The sequence below is a fragment of the Sander lucioperca genome, chromosome 20 (genome assembly GCF_008315115.2).
Source record: "Sander lucioperca isolate FBNREF2018 chromosome 20, SLUC_FBN_1.2, whole genome shotgun sequence".
In the NCBI taxonomy this organism is placed as follows: Eukaryota; Metazoa; Chordata; class Actinopteri; order Perciformes; family Percidae; genus Sander; species Sander lucioperca.
Genome location: NC_050192.1, coordinates 28,473,098 through 28,493,064, shown reverse-complemented (window position 1 = coordinate 28,493,064; position 19,967 = coordinate 28,473,098). Strand labels below are relative to the sequence as shown.

The 19,967-nt window shown below is 41.8% G+C and overlaps 1 protein-coding gene, 1 long non-coding RNA gene and 2 other non-coding genes across 6 annotated transcripts; 1 reads left to right on the top strand and 3 right to left on the bottom strand.

Annotated features, from left to right (window-relative positions):
* Nucleotides 1-1,903: 1,903 nt before the first annotated feature.
* On the bottom strand, nt 1,904-12,870 carry slc25a3a (solute carrier family 25 member 3a). 3 transcript variants are annotated; one of them, XM_031316911.2, is made up of 8 exons: nt 12,624-12,870; nt 11,941-12,112; nt 10,958-11,082; nt 8,777-8,956; nt 5,945-6,126; nt 4,364-4,536; nt 3,947-4,057; nt 1,904-2,377 (listed from the first exon to the last, which is right to left on the bottom strand). In XM_031316911.2, the coding sequence occupies exons 2-8, from the start codon at nt 12,080-12,082 to the stop codon at nt 2,217-2,219; spliced, it is 1,074 nt and encodes a 357-aa protein (XP_031172771.1). In that variant the 5' UTR covers nt 12,083-12,112; nt 12,624-12,870; the 3' UTR covers nt 1,904-2,216. The 3 variants fall into 3 exon arrangements, with proteins under 3 accessions (XP_031172771.1, XP_031172770.1, XP_031172772.1); XM_031316910.2 differs by lacking the exon at nt 10,958-11,082 and adding an exon at nt 9,662-9,786; XM_031316912.2 differs by lacking the exon at nt 10,958-11,082 and adding an exon at nt 9,662-9,786 and having other exon boundaries at nt 11,941-12,107; nt 12,624-12,742.
* Nucleotides 3,685-3,887, bottom strand: LOC116062273. Its single transcript, XR_004107918.1, has one exon. It is a non-coding gene; the product is annotated as a small nucleolar RNA SNORA53 (small nucleolar RNA).
* On the bottom strand, nt 5,614-5,816 carry LOC116062269. Its single transcript, XR_004107914.1, has one exon. It is a non-coding gene; the product is annotated as a small nucleolar RNA SNORA53 (small nucleolar RNA).
* Nucleotides 9,036-17,699, top strand: LOC116062256. Its single transcript, XR_004107904.2, has 3 exons — nt 9,036-9,164; nt 12,396-12,400; nt 17,689-17,699. It is a non-coding gene; the product is annotated as an uncharacterized LOC116062256 (long non-coding RNA).
* The last annotated feature ends 2,268 nt before the right edge of the window (nt 17,700-19,967 follow it).

Here is a 19,967-nt window from a genome sequence, read left to right as displayed (position 1 = left end):
GATGGGAGGAAAACTGCTCTGGTTTATTGGCATTTCTTTAAACCAATCACAATCGTCTTGGGCGGTGCTAAGCACCGGAGAAAAGCCGCGGTGCCGCTGCAAAATAGCCTCGGGAAGGAACTTGTTTGTGTGGATAATGTGTGCGTTCAAAAGTAGTTTTAGTCGTCACGGCAATAAGGCTGCACAAATTAAACCAGGTGACATCCTTTACTGTCAAAGTGCGAAAACAACAAATACAATGGGATTAAGAAGGCTAGTCTAAACATAACTGTTGTGTGCATGTAATACATCTCTTCTGATTTTGTTTGTTAGGCTACTTATTGGCTACAGGGCCCTACAGTGTAATGTAATAAAAGGATAGCCAGAGCTTTCCACATCTTGACTTTTGCAGGCCAGAGTAGCTGGAGATATTAGCTGAAGTGTAGAAGTGGGGATATTGCCAGCCAAGAAAATTCTGAGTAGTGCACAGGACGAAGAGAAGGAGGGAAATGAAGAAGGAGAAGGCAGTAAACTGGAGAGACCAGGCGGGTCAGAGCAGGAGAAGACCACAGAAGGAGATGCAGAAATAAGTGACAGAGAAGAGGGAATGGAAGAATTGACTGTGATGGATGAAGAGGAGGCTGCAGATTCAGAGGGACAGAGGCAGAGAGTGATCAGGAGGAGGCAGATGAAGATGACAGGGAGGAAGAGGAGGCTGCAGTTACCCCTGGACCATATGGTTTGTTTATATTCTCCTTTCATATAAATTGCAGTACAGTAGCATAACATGTCATGTCACTCAGTAAAATGACATGTTTTCAGTTTTTGGCTATTTCTATTCTGTTGTATACGTTATAGGGTTAGCTATGTAAAGAATTACATATACCATAGATTATCTAATGATGTTTTACAGTTTCTTTATCATAGCATTTGTTTGATCATAATTACTGATTAAATAGGACACATTCTATTTTCTATTCTATTTGTCTGTATTAGTAAATATGATCAAGCCATTTAATTCAATTTCAGCTAAATTCAATTTTATTTATAGTATCAAATCGTAACAAGAGTTCACTCTTCAAGACTAGACCGCAACTTCCTTTTAGTGAGAAACCTCAGACAGACCCAGGGTCTTGGTGGGCGGCCATCTGCTGCTGCTGCCGGTTGGGAAACCGACGCTGATAGTTATACAGAAAAAGAGAATTATGATTCATAATAATTATAGCAGTTCAGGGCATAGCAGGGTGTTGCGGGGCATAGTAGGCCATAGCAGTGTGTTTACATATGGCTGTTCTCATGTACTGTCTTCCCCTGCAAAGATCTCTTGCTACCCCTTTGCCACCCCATGTAAAATTTTCTAGATCCGCCACTGGTGAAATCTTCTGCGAGGGTAATCTGTGTATCCTCTATTTCAACTCCTCCGAGGAGCCTCCTCGATCCGCATTTTTGGAATTGGTGCGTCCTTCAACATGGCGCGCTGAGAACGATTTCCGGGTCACAAGCCGGAGAATCGAGGAGGTACAAATTTGGGAATTGGGAAAAGCCCAATGTGTTTTGGTGAGCAACACTGTCTTGGAGTTTTCTTGTAAGCAAACATCTGTTCACATTCAGACTTATTGTTCCCTGCAAAGCTGGCAAAAGTACTTGAATAAAAACAAACCACAGCATGGTCTCCATGTACAGTTATCAAATTACAAAGTAGATAAATTATTGACCTCCAAATGAGGTAAATACTGTATTACATATGTCAGTGCTAAATTCAAAACATTTTATCATCAACTGATCTATATTTTAGAAATGCAAAAATCTATGGCCATGTACAGAACAAAGTTGTATTACCTGAATAATTTCTGGCTTGAAATCTTTTAAACTGATTAAACGCAAATTAATGTAAGACTTAAAAATGAAGAGCAGACAGCCAATGTTTTCCAGGGAATTCAATTCTTTTATTAGAATTTCAACAATTTTCTAATGACAGGACTTGATAAAACCAGACGGGTGTTTCTACAGAGGAATATTTTCTGTGACTCATGGTAAACCAAGAGCGACAGCTCCATCTTCTCTCCTTGCTTGTTTTCTGATTTTAAAATAGACATTAGTAGCAGCCCTGTGCTCGGTGTAGAGCAGCGGGAGTGGAGGACATAAATATAGAAAACTGCTGTGCACTCGAAGTTTGGAGGGGGTTCAGATGTGTCTGCTGGAGACTGGGGCTCAGTGGAGGGCTGGAGGGGGGAGAGTTACTCTGTGAGGCCGAGCTTCTTCTTCAGGGACTCAGGCATCTCTGGGGGAGGGGGACGGGGCAGGCGGAAGTAGACCTTGACAGAGTCGTAGATGAACCACTGCAGGGCGGTCAGAGTACCAATCATGATGATACGGGCAACCAGACCCTTCCACACACCTGAACAGGAGACATACAACATTAGATTCAGACATATTGCTGACCTCACAGTAAACTAAGTGGTTCAGACAATGAGCTACACAACACTGGGAGCACTTTGCCATTAATGGATAATGGTATGAGGTCAATAATGAGTAACTGAAAAGGCTCTGCATGGAATCCAACATATCACGGTAGGACCCATGGCCCAGGAGTGAGCCAGCATGACTGAGGGTCACAGGTGAAATACATGATGTGATGGTAAAATGTTGAAGACATGGAAAGGAAAAAATAAAAATTGGGTAAGAGAATCCTTTTACATTTCTATGTATGTCTCTAGTGCACATGGAAACGACAGCATTTCTTTTGGAGGCTGTAGTCTGATCTTGTATTGAATGGCACATCAATGATAAATGTTAGACTTCACTTGGTGTTGGAATTTTATACTTCTGCCTTAAAAAAATAATTTGTCCACTTTTCAACAGGGGCGAGTACATGGATCAATTTACAGCAAGACAAAAAAACATGTCTGTTAATTCACTGAAATAAAAAAAATTGATGCAAAAACATTTTAAATTCAATAACCGCAAATTAGCAAATTAGTCCTGTTCATTGTTTTGCCAAACTGCCCATATGGCATAAAGAGAGCGCTAACTCAGTATTAACTGTACAAAAAAATCTGGCAATTGACAAATGTGTATATCATGCTGCCCTGCCTACAGACTCAAATGTCCATTGTCAATTTGAATAAAAAAAATTCCCTCCAGACAGGTTTAACATGTATATAAATTGCTCTACTTATTTGTATTAAACATTTTCACACAAAAAGTTCCATTATCCTGTTAGAATCTTGGAAATATAACCTACTTCTTTCTTCATTAAAAATCCAGACTCTACAAATGTAGGTGGACAACAGGCGTTTCCTACTTCCCTATAAAGTCCATTCTCACGTGCGCTTAGAGGCCTAAAGTTTTCACATCACACTTTTGCAAGTTGAATATTTGACCAGAATTGGCATTTAAACTATTTGGGATATTTGGGATACTTGTAGGTCCATCCCTGAAAATGGGACTTGAATGAGCACATAGACTTCCTATTTCAGCAGTTGAATGTGAAAACATCCTTCAAGTGTAAAACACTGTAGATACTTTCTGTACAGTGAAGCCTAAACATTCAACTGTAAGAACAAGAAAAAAGACATTTGAAGGGAGGGGGACATTTTACAACATTTTTTTTTAGTTCAGTTATGTCTGATCCTGTTACAGCAACAAGATGATAGAGTATTTCCTAAGCAAAGCAATACGTTAATCAGTTAACTGGTCTTGGATCATGTCCGTCCCCCAGGCTTGCAGCACTGGGAGATCCCTGTCTTTAGAGGACAGGGTTGCCAGTGTTGCAGTTGGGCTGGGGGACAGGTAGACTGTTCTCACACGCCAATGACTCAAGCACCTCCAACTGTACAGCCAGCAAGCTGCTGAGGAGCTCTGCTCAGAGCACAGCGTCCTCCAGAGGTGGATCTAAGGAGCGTGTTGATGTTTCACTATGCTTTCTGCTGAAGTTACTTTGGACTGGGGGTGTGGTGTTACAGACCTTTGGGTCCCAGCTTCTTGAGGACCTGGACAGCAGTGCTGCCCTGCTCCTTGTTCAGCACAGAGACCACAGAGTCAGCAGGGTGGGACACGATGGCACAGAACACACCAGCTGCACAAAGAGCAAACAAAAACCACATCAGAGAATTGGAAACAGCAGATCAGCTGGTATAACTTCTCTATCTAAACTAACATTTAAAAACAAGTTCAAAGGAATGATGCATTACTGGAATTACATTAAACCAATAAATGCCATTTCACTTACATTAGTAAGAAATTCTTATTGCCGTAAATTTTCCCAACCGCCATGATTTCATAACGTCTCCATTGTTACTGCTTTATTAACGGATTATTTGGTTTTCTAGCTTTATTAAGCATCATGATTTGTAGTGTCCCGTTAAGATGTTCTGTTACTCACCGATATAACCGGCCACAAAGGTGACCACCAGCTGCTCAGGTTTGCTGCACTCACTGCGGGGCTTGGGAACAACATACTTGTAGAGCAACTCCACAGTGCGCTCGAAGCAGGAAAACTTCATCATGGTGTAGGGGATCTGCCTCATCCACAGGGGCACCACACCCTTATAGAAACTGGAGTGAAAGCAAGAATGAGATGTGAGCTCACAAGTAGCATATCTGTCTACACATCAACGTATCTACATTCAGGGTTTTCCTTGCCATTATAAAACTTGGACCGTCAGAAAGAGGATGCTGTAATTTACCGATATGTTAACGTCCTTTCTGTACACTACAGCAATGTTATAGCAATGAGAAGCTACAGTGTTTCCTAAGAAAAGCAATACATTATCAGTCAGCTGGTCTTGGATCAGCAGCATGTCCACCCCCCAGGCTTGCAGTATTGGGAGCTCCCTGTCTGTAGATGTGTTATAGTTGGGCTAGGGGACAAACATGCCAATGACTCAAGCACCTCCAACTGTACAGCCAGCAAGCTGTTGAACAGCTTCATATCTTCCTCTCACCTTTTCCCAGCATTGTATTGTACAGCATCTTCAAAAACAAAGGACTTATTTATCTATTATTTTAAAGGATTGTGACTGTAGGCTATAGAGCTAGCTAGCATTTTTTTAACACAGTGAAGCAGCTGAGCCCTCTAGACAAGTGAACTTTTCTCAACTAGTCAGCAAAAAGTTGACAGTGTGAGAACTGGTAAAATTGTGTAAATCTCACTGAAGGGGGATAAATTAGTTGACTAGAAAGTATACTAGCCTTAGTAGAAAGCAGTACATAAAATCGCTAATGAAAGCAAATCATTTAACTCCGTTAGAATGTTGGGTCAGAACTTCTTGTTTACTAATGCAGTGGTTCCAAACTGGGGGGACGTGCAGCAATGCTAAATGTAAATGAATAGGCTAATGCATGGTTCTGCAGCACTGCTAGCAAAGCATGTAAACGTTTGTGAAAGGACTGCTAGGTAAACGTAAAGCAGAGACAACAACAATTTGATCTAAAGGGCCAATCTCTCAGTGGAGTCGTCACATTGTCGTCTTCCAAAGCTCTAGAACAACATACATTTTCAGTTTTTAAACAAACAAAAAATTCTAGGGTTTTGCCACCAAATAAAATGTAATTAGTTCATTATTTAATAGACTGTAAATGACCACACATATTTCAAAAGCTTTCCAGCTCTGTGCACTAACTAATGTGAAATGTGTCCGTCCCCCAGGCTTGCAGCACTGGGAGATCCCTGTCTTTAGAGGACAGGGTTGCCAGTGTTGCAGTTGGGCTGGGGGACAGGTAGACTGTTGTCACACGCCAATGACTCAAGCACCTCCAACTGTACAGCCAGCAAGCTGCTGAGGAGCTCTGCTCAGAGCACAGCGTCCTCCAGAGGTGGATCTAAGGAGCGTGTTGTCATCAGAAATACATTTTCCATTTATCAATTATTCAATCACTAATGCATCTATTCCTACATCTGAAATCCTGGCAGCCATTCAAATTAACTTACTGACAGTGACTGGTAACAAAACGGAATGCTTACGCCCAGAGTCCCTCCTCGGCATACATCTTGGGGACACACTGTCTGAGGGTGTTGGCATAGCCCGGCTGGGTCTGGATACGAACTTTAACAGCCTCCATGGGAGCCAGGGCAATGTCTGCAAAAAACTCTGCGCTGGCTGAGGCAGCCAGGTACAGTGATGTCCTCCAGAGGTAGGTGTTCTCCTGTTGGGTGAAAACAAATGGTCAAAAAGACATTTTTATATTGTTTTAAAAGATATCATCACTAGGGTTGGGTACCGAACCCTGTACTTTTACCAGTACCGGCCGAATCACATCAGTATTACCGAGTATTGGTTCACGTAAAATAAACGGTGCCAAATTTGGGTACCTGACAGCGCATAAGCGCAAGCTTATCTGTCCTCTCTGCATGTTGACAGAGAGCGCAGCTCCAACACACACGCAGAGGTGCGGACGGCGCAAACTACGTGGGCTCTGCAGTTTTGTTGAAGTCAGTGAGTCACAGCAATGCCGATAAAGTGGTTTCAAGTGTGGTTACAGTTTTTCCAAACTTCACGCAGACACCATTCGCTGTGATGTGACATTAATGGCGAGCCGAAAGCAGTCACGGTGCTGTTGACTTCCTGTGAGACAAGCAGGCACAACAGTGGTTTCTATGCCCTGGGGACTGACTGACAGGCTGTTGTAAGGCAAGGCAACTTTATTTCTACAGCACCTTTCAGCAACAAGGCAATTCAAAGTGCTTTACATGAAACATTAAAGAGCAGTTAAAAACAGTCATGATGAAAATAAAACAGGCTAAAAAAAAGAATATACAAATACAAGAATAAAAATGTAATAATTATTCAATTTAATAGGTTGTAGGGACGGGTTTGGGAGGAGAGGGAGGGTTTTATTTAATTTCTGTCAGTGTAAAATATTCTAAATAAACATAATGTTCTAAGTAAATAGGATAAATAGGCTTGTAATTATTTTTTACAACTGAATTTTTTTTTGGTAATTACAGAAGAAAAGTACCGAAAAAAGTACTGTTGGTTACCGGGAACCGAATTTCAGGTACCGGTACCGATATTGGTTCAGATGCGAAAGGTACCCAACCCTAATCATCACCCAGCCCTATGAAGGCTTTAATTCAAATGATGTTAAGCATTGAGGTCAGTGTCAATTACCGCTTTCACCGGTCCAGTCCGGTGTATTAGGCTAAACTGGTTTGATTGGCAAACCCCTTGAACCTGAATTTGTCACTATGACACCTAGCAAATTCAAAAAGGAACCTACATTAGCAACCTGTGAAAAACACGCCACGGCACTAAATCCAACTTGTATTGGAAGGAATGTTGGGCAGTAACGTTACTAGTTTCACTTCTAAATAGTGTCAACGTTATCTGAATCAAAAAGCTTTTCAGTAGCTTAGCTATTTTATTAGTAATGGAGTAGCGATAAACATATCTTTACATACAAGCTACATTTGCCCGATCATTTCTGAAGCTCAAGTGCTGCGTCTGAAATAAAACTGCTAAGGATCACAGACATTGCCTTTCATGGACGTGTATGGCCTGTAAATGGATGTATCAAAAATAGCTCTGATGTAGTAAACTACTTTTGCCATGTAGCTTAGCTTGCTATTATTTGGGGGCCAACGTTAGCTTCTGTGTAGTGAAGCTTCCATTTAATGTAAGAATAACTGGTAGCTTAGCTCTCTACACTTTCCACTAGCTTGTCCAACACTGGTATTAAGCAATATGACAACGTGATTAAGATATTATGTTAATTCATAACTAGACAAACAAGTGCCTAAATTGGACCCAGATCCACAAAAAAAAAAAAAATGCAGCAGGCATGCGCCGAAAAGATCGACTCAACTTTTGGAGAAACGCAACCCCACGTCACGCTGTGGTGGCCAATCTTGTAACAGGAGATCAGACTTGTCAGTGTGTTTTGAGCTATGGTTTGAGAGAGTCCCGTACAGTCAACAGGAAATATCACTGCCTCAATGGCTGCCACAAGAAAGTTTTAATACACTTTGAGGGTAAAAAACTAAACACAAGCACTTCACTGTCCGGGGGTTTGTGTAATAGCTGAATGTTTCATGCTTCAACAAGGAATTTCTCTCTTCTGTGAAATAAAGCTGTGGTCGGACACGTTGAGATCTATAATGATCTGACGCAAAACAGTAACTGTGAAACAAAGTCTAATTACACTACATTGAGGGGTTAAGGAACACAACAGGACGTCACACAAATGGGCCATTTCATTGACTCTCCTGCGGCAAATCGCGGGATTGCTTTTTTTGGTCTGAATGCACCTTTTGGTCACATACACACAATGTAGTGAAATTTTATTTTTGCATTCTTAACCCATCGTAGTATTTAGGACCAATGGACAGCCATTTATACAGCATCCATGAAGCAATTTGGGGTTTAGGGTCTTGCTCAGGGATCGCCAACCTTGTGGTTATGGGGCGACCACTACCTCCAAGCCACCCCAAGGATCATTTCAGTAGTGGTGGGACATATGAAAGGGACTGTCAAAGAACTATTGGTGTAAATTGAACATGGAACCCTCTAACCTGGTGCATTATCAAACAAATTAGTGTATGCATGTATGTATGTATAAAGCAGTTACGTTAATGTAATTTTTATTTAACATGAACACACAGCAGGCAACACAATCTTTGTTGACTGACATCCAGCTGCTTGCTGATTGTGTTTTGACCATTTGTGAACTGCAAAACTCCGTCTAATTACAATGCTTTCTAGGTGTGACTTTCTTTGCTGTGTCATACCCCATTCATATCTATACAACCAATGTATTTATGTAAATAAAGTGTATTGAAAGCTGTAACTAGACTCACCTCTCCCAGCAAGTCACTGTAGAAGATCTTGAACACTTCATAGAAGCCAAACTTGCACAGTCCCTGCATGGAATAGCCAATGAAGGTGGGAGCCCAGCCCTTTGCCAGGCCTCTGACACCATCTTCCCTCAATGTCACTTTAAAGCCGTTGCCGATGCTCTTGAACTTATCTGGGTCCACCTGAAGAGGAGAATTAACACTTATGAAGCATGTTATTAAATCATTGGCAACTCTGGGATCTGGTGTTTTATGCAGATATGTATAGGCTTATCGGATGGCTAGTCATTGGTATGGCCCAATGACTGAGTCGCAAATCTAGTGTTTTTCTTGATTGTGTTTAAGTGTCAAGTGCTTTGGGGGAATTGCATTTTCTAGACTGCAATTTAGAGTTTTTTTGGTCAAGTCATGGTTACTGTTAATCAAATTCCCATCATCATAATAGGTGAAATGTTAGAATGACCTATAAACTAAGCCATGCCTACAACAGTGTGGTATATGATAACATTTTACTTAAACCATTTCTGCAGGTGATTATGTGTAGCATAAGTATAAAAGCACTGATACACAAGGGTCAGACAACTCAAGTTTCAAATTTAAGCCATTTAATTGGGAAATATGAATTATGAACTAGGTGACTGACCTAAATTGAAATGTAGACGTACCATTTGAGTTTTGCATATATACAATGAGGCTAGATACAAATCAGCAACAGCTAAATAGTGAACTTGCACAGCCCTTTGAAAGTTGCCCGTTAATTATTAATAGGTCACTTCAATGTCATGGACAACTATTACTCTGAAGATTGTACATGAAGCCATGGGGCTGAGAGGTTGGAGTAGCTGCTGGCAACTCGTTGCTACTGTGAGGTTTAGCTTCCATACAAACCTGCAGGCGGCACTTGACAAGGTCGAGGGGCACCACTGCTGTATGTGTGATGCCGCAGCTCAGGATACCCCCAAAGCCACACAGGGCATAGTACTTTGAGGAGCCAAACTCGCAGCTGACATCCTCTGTAGTAGAAGGGAGGGGACACATACATGCAACATGCAGGATTACATGCAGCACAGAACAAAAATCAACACCAAACCAGAGCCACATAATGGAAGAGTTGCCACTACAGAAGGAAAATCTTTCTTGAGACCAGTTTCCCCATGTCCCAGCTGTGGACAGTTTGAATTCAGTGCCAGGACTCTCCCATTAGATGGCTCCACCACCAACATGCCACCATTTATTAGGATCACACACACCAAAGGTTGATAAAATCATTGTACTCAAGTGATTACAGTATGGAGTTCCATGGGCCATCGTGGTGGATTGCAAGTTGTCACATTGACTACAAAATATTACATTTCTGCTCATGATTTTTAACACAAGTTTCTAGATTTGTTTCTTACCTTACATGTAGCCACTGATTTCAACTGACCTCAGTAACAATGCAAGTTAATGTACATGACTTGTAAACTTGCCACAGATATCTGTATTTTTTGTAACATGGTTAACACCTATGGCTGCCTAGAAGGTAGAAATGACCAGAAGCCTGTTGAACATGCTCTGGCAACAGCACAAGTTTAAGTGATTTTATAGTTTATTATAACGTACGGTTGAGATAACAGATTACCAGCAATAGCATATTTAATTATTTTTTTCCACATTATTTTGTTTATCATCACCATAATACCTGTCTTAACAAATGTACTTTTGACTTTTTAATACAAGTTACCTGACAGTACAAGGTTAATCAGTCAGTGTGATAATTAACAATCAATGACTTCAAATGTCAGCATCAATCTGTTTCATATCTCTAATTAAATAAATAAAAATCTCATAGGTCATCTATACATTCAGACAGACACCCTTGATGGTGTCAAATAGCATGGTGAACATATAGGACATTCTTCCTCAGGTCTGGCACTCCTGACCTTTAAGAGTCCTCTACTGTGGACTGAGCGGGGCGGCGAGGTGGGTAGAAATCATTCAACTCACATAGGAACATGTGTGCAGAATCATGCAACCATGTTATGATCACTAACACACATTAGAATCAATACACAATGACAAAAATGGGGACGATATTTCTCCCATGCAAATTGGTGAATTTTCAAAAAAACCAAACAAAATTACAGCCATGGGTAAATGAGGCGGGACGTTAAAAAAACAGGGCATCGAGCCATGGAGACAGACCTGCAATCTGCATTTGACCAGATCGAGGGGAACGACCGCTGTGTGTGTGGTGCCACAGCTCAGAATCCCACCAAAGCCGCACAGGATCAAATACTTCTGAGAGCCGAACTCACAACTGTCTCCCTCTAAAGAAACACAGGTGAAACTTTAAGAACAGGACATCTTGGAGTTCAGAAAGGTTGGCACTTTCTTTAACTATTTGGATGTCTAACTGGTTAAGGGTTTAAAGAATCGAATTGGTCTAAAGTAGGTCGGTGCCTTCAATCCAGCTAGATTGATGACCAACCAAAAGCCTTTACTAGAAAAACAACTTATTTTAACAATCTCTCCCTTATGCAACAGGTTTAAACTTGCCTACCAGCAAGCGTTTAGTCTGAAAATAAAGTATGTACGCCCTTTAACATGCCCTCTTTGAAAAAAAAATTAAAAATGTGATCCACTCCTAAATTACAAACAATTGAAATGTATAAATAAATAAATCTACTGGTAACTTTAACAACCTGTCATAAATATTTAAAATTAGGACACTTTGTTCATGTCAGCCCCTGAGCAGCTCATAGTTAGGGGTCACATGCATTTGACTAGTTTGCCATTACAAGTTAATTACTGACGCTCCACTAAAACCGTTTAATTCATCTAACATCCACCATTTGCAAGTGCGACCCTTCATATACAGTTTGCTGCAGTGCAAAGGAGAGATACCACTTTGTCCTTCCTTGTCCTCCACAGGCAGCTTGTGTGCAGCAAAGGCCTAGCAGCTAACTGCCTGAGCAAACACATCCCTTATCATTCATAACGATAAAAAAAAGGAGTTTAAACTATAACGTACAACCCGCACAGTGAATTGTACTTAACACATGAATCTATGCTGAAATAACGCAGTAAAGTTGGCTGCAACCGGACGAATCTGTTCGGATAAGCTAATGCAGCTAACGCTAGCACTTTAGCCAGCCTGCGGAGTCCGGACTCTGCGCCGAGGTTACCTTGTGCGGTGGCGGCTGCTGCCAGTCTGCGTGTCCTCTGTCCATGAGGGCTTTGTTGGGGTTCTTCCACTTTTTGGAGGCTGAACAGGGGGGCGCTGAACGGGTTGCCCCGGGCCAGCTGTGTCAAAGCGGTCGGGTACATGGTGGTGTCCTGCCTGCTGGCGGAGCTACGCTGCAATGAGCAACAAGTTAGCGGTGTTTTAGCTCGAGCTAAAAGGCAGATGTGACGCCGACACCTAAACTGAGGGATGCCATGTCACGTGCTGGTTAGCTTAGTTTAACATCTGAATGACCACGGACAGGAATGCTTGACTAGCTTATAGAAAACACATAGCTAGCACTAACCTAACGTTACACGAATACGCACGTAATGTCCATGCAAGTTACTGGTTCGTCGTTGTAACACCTATCTCAAAAGTCCCAAAGCTGCATGCCTACACATTCACGTAACTCAGCATTTGTCTTGTCCTATTTTAGCATAGCTGATGCTAAAATGCTATGCAAAAATTCGTGCTAAGCTAAGTGGACCGGTGCAAGGTCTCCTCTCAACAGAAGTGGTAACCTTAAACATCGCATAAACAAAGCGGCTAACAAAAGTCACATATCCGTAAAATACGTTCTCTTTAAAGAAGTGGCGATGTAATATTTCATGTGTACTATTTTAAATGAATAACAGCACTCACTCTCTCAGTGTCTTAAGATGGCGCCTCCACTTAGCTGCAACTGGCTGCTCGGAGAGGGCTGAATGACCTCGCGGTAAACCGATTTGTCCTTTCGTGACGTCACCTCCAAGCCTGGGCGGGTCCCTTCATTTCTCTGTCCTGTAAGGAAACGCAGCAGAGCTGCCAATCAACACCTCTGGTCCAATTACAAAACTGGTCTCTTCTTCTTATTGTTCTTTGTCTTTTACGGCGGTTGGCATCCAGTTTATGGGTGCGTTACCGCCACCTTGTGCCTCAGAGTGTGGATCTACACAATCTAAATCCCTTCAAAAAACAAAACAAAACGCACACACACACCCTGAACTACCCTGAGTTTTATCGTCCATGCTATCCATGTCAGCAGCCCTAGCACCCTATTCCTGTTTTCCATCATATCCTATTAACCATAACCCCTGTGTCCCTTAGAAAAGCTAACAGTACCCTGACTTTTTCTCTCTTACCCATGCTCAGTAATTTTTTTAATGTGAATTCCTGCACCCTTAATTCCCTCAGATAAAGGTCCTTGGATAATTCCTCATCATCTCTCTCTCTGTGTTCCCTGTCTCTTCTTCCTGACATCCCTCACACAAGCCTATCTGGTACTTCCCTACCATATTTAGTGTTGTGTTTAGTGCACAGTGCTCTAACCTTAATCTTGTCAACACTGTTTCCTCTCTCCTCTGTCCACTACCTACCCTAGTCATTTTTTTTTACATTTTTACATTTTTTACAATTTTATATAGATGTCTCCCTCTTTGTCCCACCTTTCTTGCCATACTTGATTATTTTGTCCCCCCAGATCAAACATTTAACCTCTGCTTTACTAATACTAATTTGCATTTCTATATTTCCTTTCTTTAAAGCCCTCATCCCCCCTCTGATTTCCCCTAACCCCTACATGCACTGGAACCCACAGACATTTTACCTGACATCTATGATAAATTAGGAAGCATTATATTCATCAAATTCCAGTTTGTTTATTTTATTACCTTTGGCCTACTTGGTATCAGGTAGAAATTATTTCATATCATTATGTCTTGACTGTCCATCACCATATTTAAGTTAAATAAGTTATTCTATTTAGCATAGTATCATAGTTTAGCAGCAAAACTTTCAAAACAGTCAAACCAAGTGTAGCACTTTGCGAAGCACCAGTGATGTTTGAAGCTTAGGACGTCATCAGTCACGTGGTATTCCTCATTTGATACACAACAAGTCCTCCTTGACATTTGGGAATGTGACTGAGGACAAACCAGGCCTGTGATCCTGTATGCATACATCTATGTATGCTAATAATGTGCAACAGTCCACACATAAATACAGCTATGTATGCTAAATAATGAGCAATAATACCTGCACACACGTGTGTGTGTGTGTGTGTGTGTGTGTGTGTGTGTGTGTGTGTGTGTGTGTGTGTGTGTGTAAAAGCATGTGCAATATGGGGCATTGTGCAATCTATATTAGCATGTTATGAACTTCTGCAATAGGGCAATGTGCAATAACACTAGCACTCTTAATACCTTAGCACTTAAGCACTTAACACCAAATTAATTTGGTCCCCCAAATCCTGGGTTGTCGTGAGCAACACTTATTGTTTGTCTGTTAGTTTATTGCACTCTTTTACTGTTATTTTTCTTATTGATCTATTGTGTTGGAACTTGTTATTTTAACATCAACCTGCCAAACAGACTAAAGATGTAAATTAGCCAACGGCTATAATCTTGGATATTTATATACATGTTCATTAATATGCAATTTCCCTATTTTAAATAAATCTCAAAATCTCAAATCTCCAAACCATACGACAATATAGGTTGTTTATTCCTATCCTGTAATACATATCGCTGTAATAACCCACGGGAGCGTTTTCCGTCCTCATATCTAAACCAGAGAATGCAACAGTGCCGTTTTTAAACACGTCGTTAATGTTGTGAAACTGTCACAGTTTGGTTAGGTTTAGGCACCAAAACTACTGAATTAAGTTTAGAAAAACATCATGGTTTGGGTTCAAATCTGACGTAACTTTTCTATCAGCTACGCATGTGTTGCCGAACGTAACATAGCTTGTTCCGTCTGTTCTGTAAATAAATAAAAAAACTCGCTGTTTACTTTTTTCTTCTAACATGACACAAATCTGTCTACTGGGTGAAAGTTCTTTGTTTGTTTGACCATTCACCACCCCAACCTACCCCCTTACGTGAAACTTGGTGCTCTTATACTTTGTCAAATTACTTTCTGCTTTTCTTCCATTACAATTACTACGGCCGCTAGAGGGCATCACCACTATGAAAGTTAATATGAGTCGTAATTGCTGCTTGAACAGACGACCTATGAGAACGTTTTTCAGGGGAAAACAATCTCTTGCAAGATCTGTATGGCTTCAACACAATGTATTAAAACTGTGCACTTCACAGGAGTGAAACAAGTTTCAGAGCTTCGCTGTCACCCACCCATCTCTAGTTCTTTAACCCCCCCAATGCAGCACAGGTAGACTTTATATTTCGCAATTGTTGTTTTCAGTCAGATTGTTTATAGATCTCGACGTTTCTGACCGCACTTTAAGGCAGCTGCATTTCACAGATAAAGAGAGAAATAAAAGAGACAAAGGGACTGTGCTTTGTCAAAAAGTAACAGATGACAAATATGTTCTTTTTGCGCAACAGCTACAGCGTGGCCGCCATTTTGGACTAAATGCTGCCCTGATTATTGCTTGAGTGCAGTAAATCAATGGGAAACATACATGTGTCCAGACAAGGCTAGCAGCAGCAGCGCCGCGTCAGACACGTTTCTGGTGTGTAAAGACATAGAAAAATCCACGCAGCCGCCACGCAGCTGACACGCAACAGAAACGCCACGCTCACGCAACGCAGCCAGTGTGTGGCCGGCCTCAGTTCTGAAAAACCAAAGTCTTGCCTCTTATTATTGTAACCTCTTTGGCTTTGTGCTGGAGCTTGTTGCAGGAAACACAAACTATTACACAAACTTCTGGGCAGTGTAAGTTACTGATTTAGTTTTTTACCCTCAAAGTGTTTTGAAACTTTATTGTGGCAGCGATAGAGGCAGTGATGTTTACTGTACGGGACTCTCACACCGCCTCAAAACAAACTGACAAGTCTGACATGATTGGCCACCGCAGGGTGACGTCGGGTTGTGTTTTAACTTGTGAATTGAAAGACTTGCGTTTTCGCCGGACTGCCTGGCGACTGCCTGACGACTACCTGAGTGTATGTGAACACAGCCTTAAGGCAGTGCTTGTAGGAAACTTCAGAGGGAATTCTTTCAACCAATGTAAGTTATAAGTTTTCCCTCTTAGGTAGATTAATACTTTTGTGTGCGTGTGTGTGTGTGTGTTAGTTATACAAATAGAGGAGATATGTGTGTGTGAAAATGACTCCTAAATGAGAGGAGCACAAAGTGGATTACCTGTTGGCAGCTGCTCTATTCTTGTCCACAGTAATGTGGCTGAGAGCGAAGCCCCCCTCTAGAGATCATCACACCTGAGGGCTGTATTACAGCGATAGTAGGCTAGAAAGTATGACTAGAAAGGATCTGTCTTGTGTAAATATGAAGTCACATATTTGTTGTAATCAGAGCGACTCAGAAGGGCTCAGGTTGCATCTATCGTTTTTTTTGCAACCCACTTTAGATGAAACCAGGACCACTTTGATATGACGAAAAAGCCATGACTCTGTCTTGATGAATTTACCGTTTACCAGACTACAAATTAGACAAGAATTAGCTAGTTAGCACACCCCATGGTCTCTCCCCGCGGCTGGCAGACTATGCACCAGGAGGAGAGCAGAGCAACAGTCCGCTCCTCTGCCTCCCTGCTGCCACCAGCAGGAGAGCAGAAGCAAAGAGGAGGCGATAGTTGCGTTCTTTTTGAGCAACAGCTACTTAAAGCACGGCCGCTATTTTGGACTGAATGCTGCCCTGATTAAAACTATAGTGCATAGTTTCTGTCTCCCCCATGAGGAATTCTAAGTAATGACAACAACACTCGTTGCACCCCCTCTCCTCCTCCACGCAGTTGCTTGTAGCCAAGGAGAACACAGAGGATTAAAAATCCATGATGGACTCTTCAGAAGAGGTTATTATCTTCACTCGAGCTTCTGCGTTTTGTTGAGCTGATAGGCTTAATTAGCTTTGTAGAAACTCATTTGGCAATGGCTTGAATGAATGTCCATTAATATAAAATATTTGCGCACTATAGCTTTAATATCAAAGTACCGAAGCATAAGCATCAGCTACATGTATGTCAGTCATGAAGAACCATCCACAGAAGATGGCGCACACTAGACCTGTTTGAGCCGCGATTCACTCTGAGTCTTTAAATTGACTCATGAATCGCGAGTCTCTTGTATAACTCGGATCAGCGGAGTCCTACTACAATTCAATCTAAAATAAGGTGACCAGATTTCTGAGGACATCCGGGGACATTTTCAGCTCTGAAGCGTAAATACCTCCAAAACAGGTAATGTTTTTATCTTTGTAAAACTTAAAACGGGGACACTGCCCCAGGGGCGTCACTAGACCTTGTGCTGCACTGGGGCAGAAGCCCCCCTAGGGGGGTCCATGGGCATGCTCCCCTGTAAGAAAATGTCTATTTTAACGTTTAAATGCATCAATCTGGTGCACTTTGAAAAGAAATTCAGAGGTTAGACTTGATTATTCTTATTTATGGATGGAAATATTTGTGCTGTAGCCTTTTCTTCATATTTTTGCATTAATGTAACTAGGAAGCATACCAGTAGAAATATATATTCATATTTGTAAGTGGGATATATTTTTATATATATATATATATATATATATATACAGCAATACAGCAAGTTTAAAAGAGGAAAAGCATGCTATACTGTAGGTGTGGATCTACTCAGCATAAGGCTAACTTCCAGGGATGTCCTGCAAAGGAGGCGAGCTGCAACCTGCAAAAAGAAAGGACACTTCGCAAACTTCTGTAGGAGAAGCACACTTGTGAGCGAGGTTGCTGTCCCAGAAGTGATCCTGAATGTGAATACAGGTGACGTTAGCAGCATGTGTACAGTTAAAGTGAGTGTGACAGGGGTAGATGACCAGGACATTGAGTTAATGGTAGACACGGGCTCAGCTGTATCTATACTACCAGCGTCAAAGTTAACTGAGCTATTTCCTAGTATTTCCCTTAAAGTGCCCATATTATGAAGAAATCACTTTTTCTGGGATTTGGGGTGTTATGTTGTGTCTCTGGTGCTTCCACACACATACAAACTTTGAAAAAAATCCACCCATGCTGTTTAGAGTGAGATACGGTTTCTGAATGTGTCCTGCCTTCAGTCTCTGGGTGAGCTGTTCAAAATCGGCACGGCTTGTGACGTCACAAGCCGAAACGAGCAGGCTAACCGCAACCATTAGCTCGTAGCGTTAGCATGCTAACGCTATGGCTAACGCTAGCATGCTAACGCTAGCATACTACCTCGTTCTCAATAGCAAAGCACTGCTACAACACACACAAGTTCACCATAATCTACAAAAGAACTACTTACATGTGCGCCCTCATTTAGAAGTCTCCCAGCTAATCCTGCCTTGTAACTGACCAAAGTTGTAGAAACAGCCTTTCTTTTACTGTCTATGGAGCTAGCTAGCTGACATGATCTACATCTGAGCTACTGGGCATGTGCAGTGCAATCAAAGATAGTACAGAAGAAGAAGAAGAAAAGAGGTCTCACTCTGTAGCTAAAACAGAGACCAGGTGAAAAGAGGATCTGCAGCAGTGAGATAGAGCACTGCAGTACAACACAAATATGGTGTTTTTTGAAAATTAAACCATGTAAACCTATTCTGGTACAACCTTAAAATACAATTATGAACCTGAAAATGAGCATAATATGGCTGCTTTAAGGAACCAACACTCAGGCTGAAGGGCTATGGAAGAAGTGCTATTCCTGTACAGGGATGCTTAAAAGCTAACGTAGCATTTGGGAGCCACAATTCTGACATAGACCTCTACATCGTAAAACATGGGTGCTAGGCAGAGACTTATTTGCATTAAAAATGCAGATAACAGATGGTCAGGTCACTTTAGCTCCGTGTGTCCAGTTTGACCCTATGGTTGCAAAAGTGGCAGTGGAGGCATTAGGATGTGCTAAGGGATTTACTCACAGAGTTAAAGTACGCCCAGACATTAAACCAGTACAGCAGAAACTGCGCAGGTTACCCCTCTCAGTTAGAGCAGCAGTGTCTGAGGAGCTAAAAAACTGGTAGAGCAGGATGTTATTAAGCCCGTAGATTCATCAGAATGGATCTCGCCTATAGTAGTCAACCAGCTGCTTCCAATGAATGATGTAATCTATTCTCAAGGGCTTGTCAGGGGTCCAGGCGTTATTATGGAACCCACGCAATTTGTAGGCCAGACCCGCCCTTCAAAAGCATTCACACGCTACTATTGGCCAGGCGTCAATGCTTACGCTAGGTAACGTAACCCGATTTGTTCAGGTCCTATCCAATGACCAATCGGCTATCCTAACCTTAACCACTCAAGGTCAATGCCTAACCCCAACCCAAACAATTGGCCTGCTTCGTAGGGCGGGACTTGCCTAGAAGTTACGTAGGATCCATAATAACGCGGGGTCCAGTGCTACCTTGATGACATCATAGTCTCTGGCGCGACACCTCAGTAACATGATGAAAGTCTGACGGCTGTGCTCCGGTGCATTGAAAATGCTGGATTCCTGAGACCCAACAGAGCTTTGAGACTGTAAAATAATTTTTTTTTACAAAATCAGGCATTTTGGGCCACAGCAATCTCAAAAAAAGGCCGCAAAATCCTGGAGGGACTGACTGTTGTCACAACAATGTTGATTATGGTCTGGGTGCGGTCCTCACTAGTGGTGTGCAATACTGCAAAATTTAGTATCGATCCGATACCAAGTAAATACAGGGCCATTATCGCCAATACCGATACGATACCAATACTTTTTAATAACTAAGGTGGATTCATCATCAAGTTTCTAAATCTGAATGAATTTTCATGACCTTTAAGTGTTTTGTGATTTTTCCTTTGGATTGTTAATAAGTTAAAACCCAGGACAGAATTTTCATATGCTTGTATACATTTGTTGTGTTACCACTGTATCTTTCCCTGCCTTTCTACAAATTAAACAGCTTGCCGTTGTTTCATTTTTGAAGAGAAGAGAAGAGAAAAGTGGAGCACCTACTTATGGGGGAGACCTTTCACGCTCCGCACGGACCACAGCCCTCTGACCACGCTGCTTGCTTCTAAGGGCCAGGGCAGAGCAGGGATGTGAATAGCCAGGTGGTCGTCTAGATGCTAGCATTCAACTACGA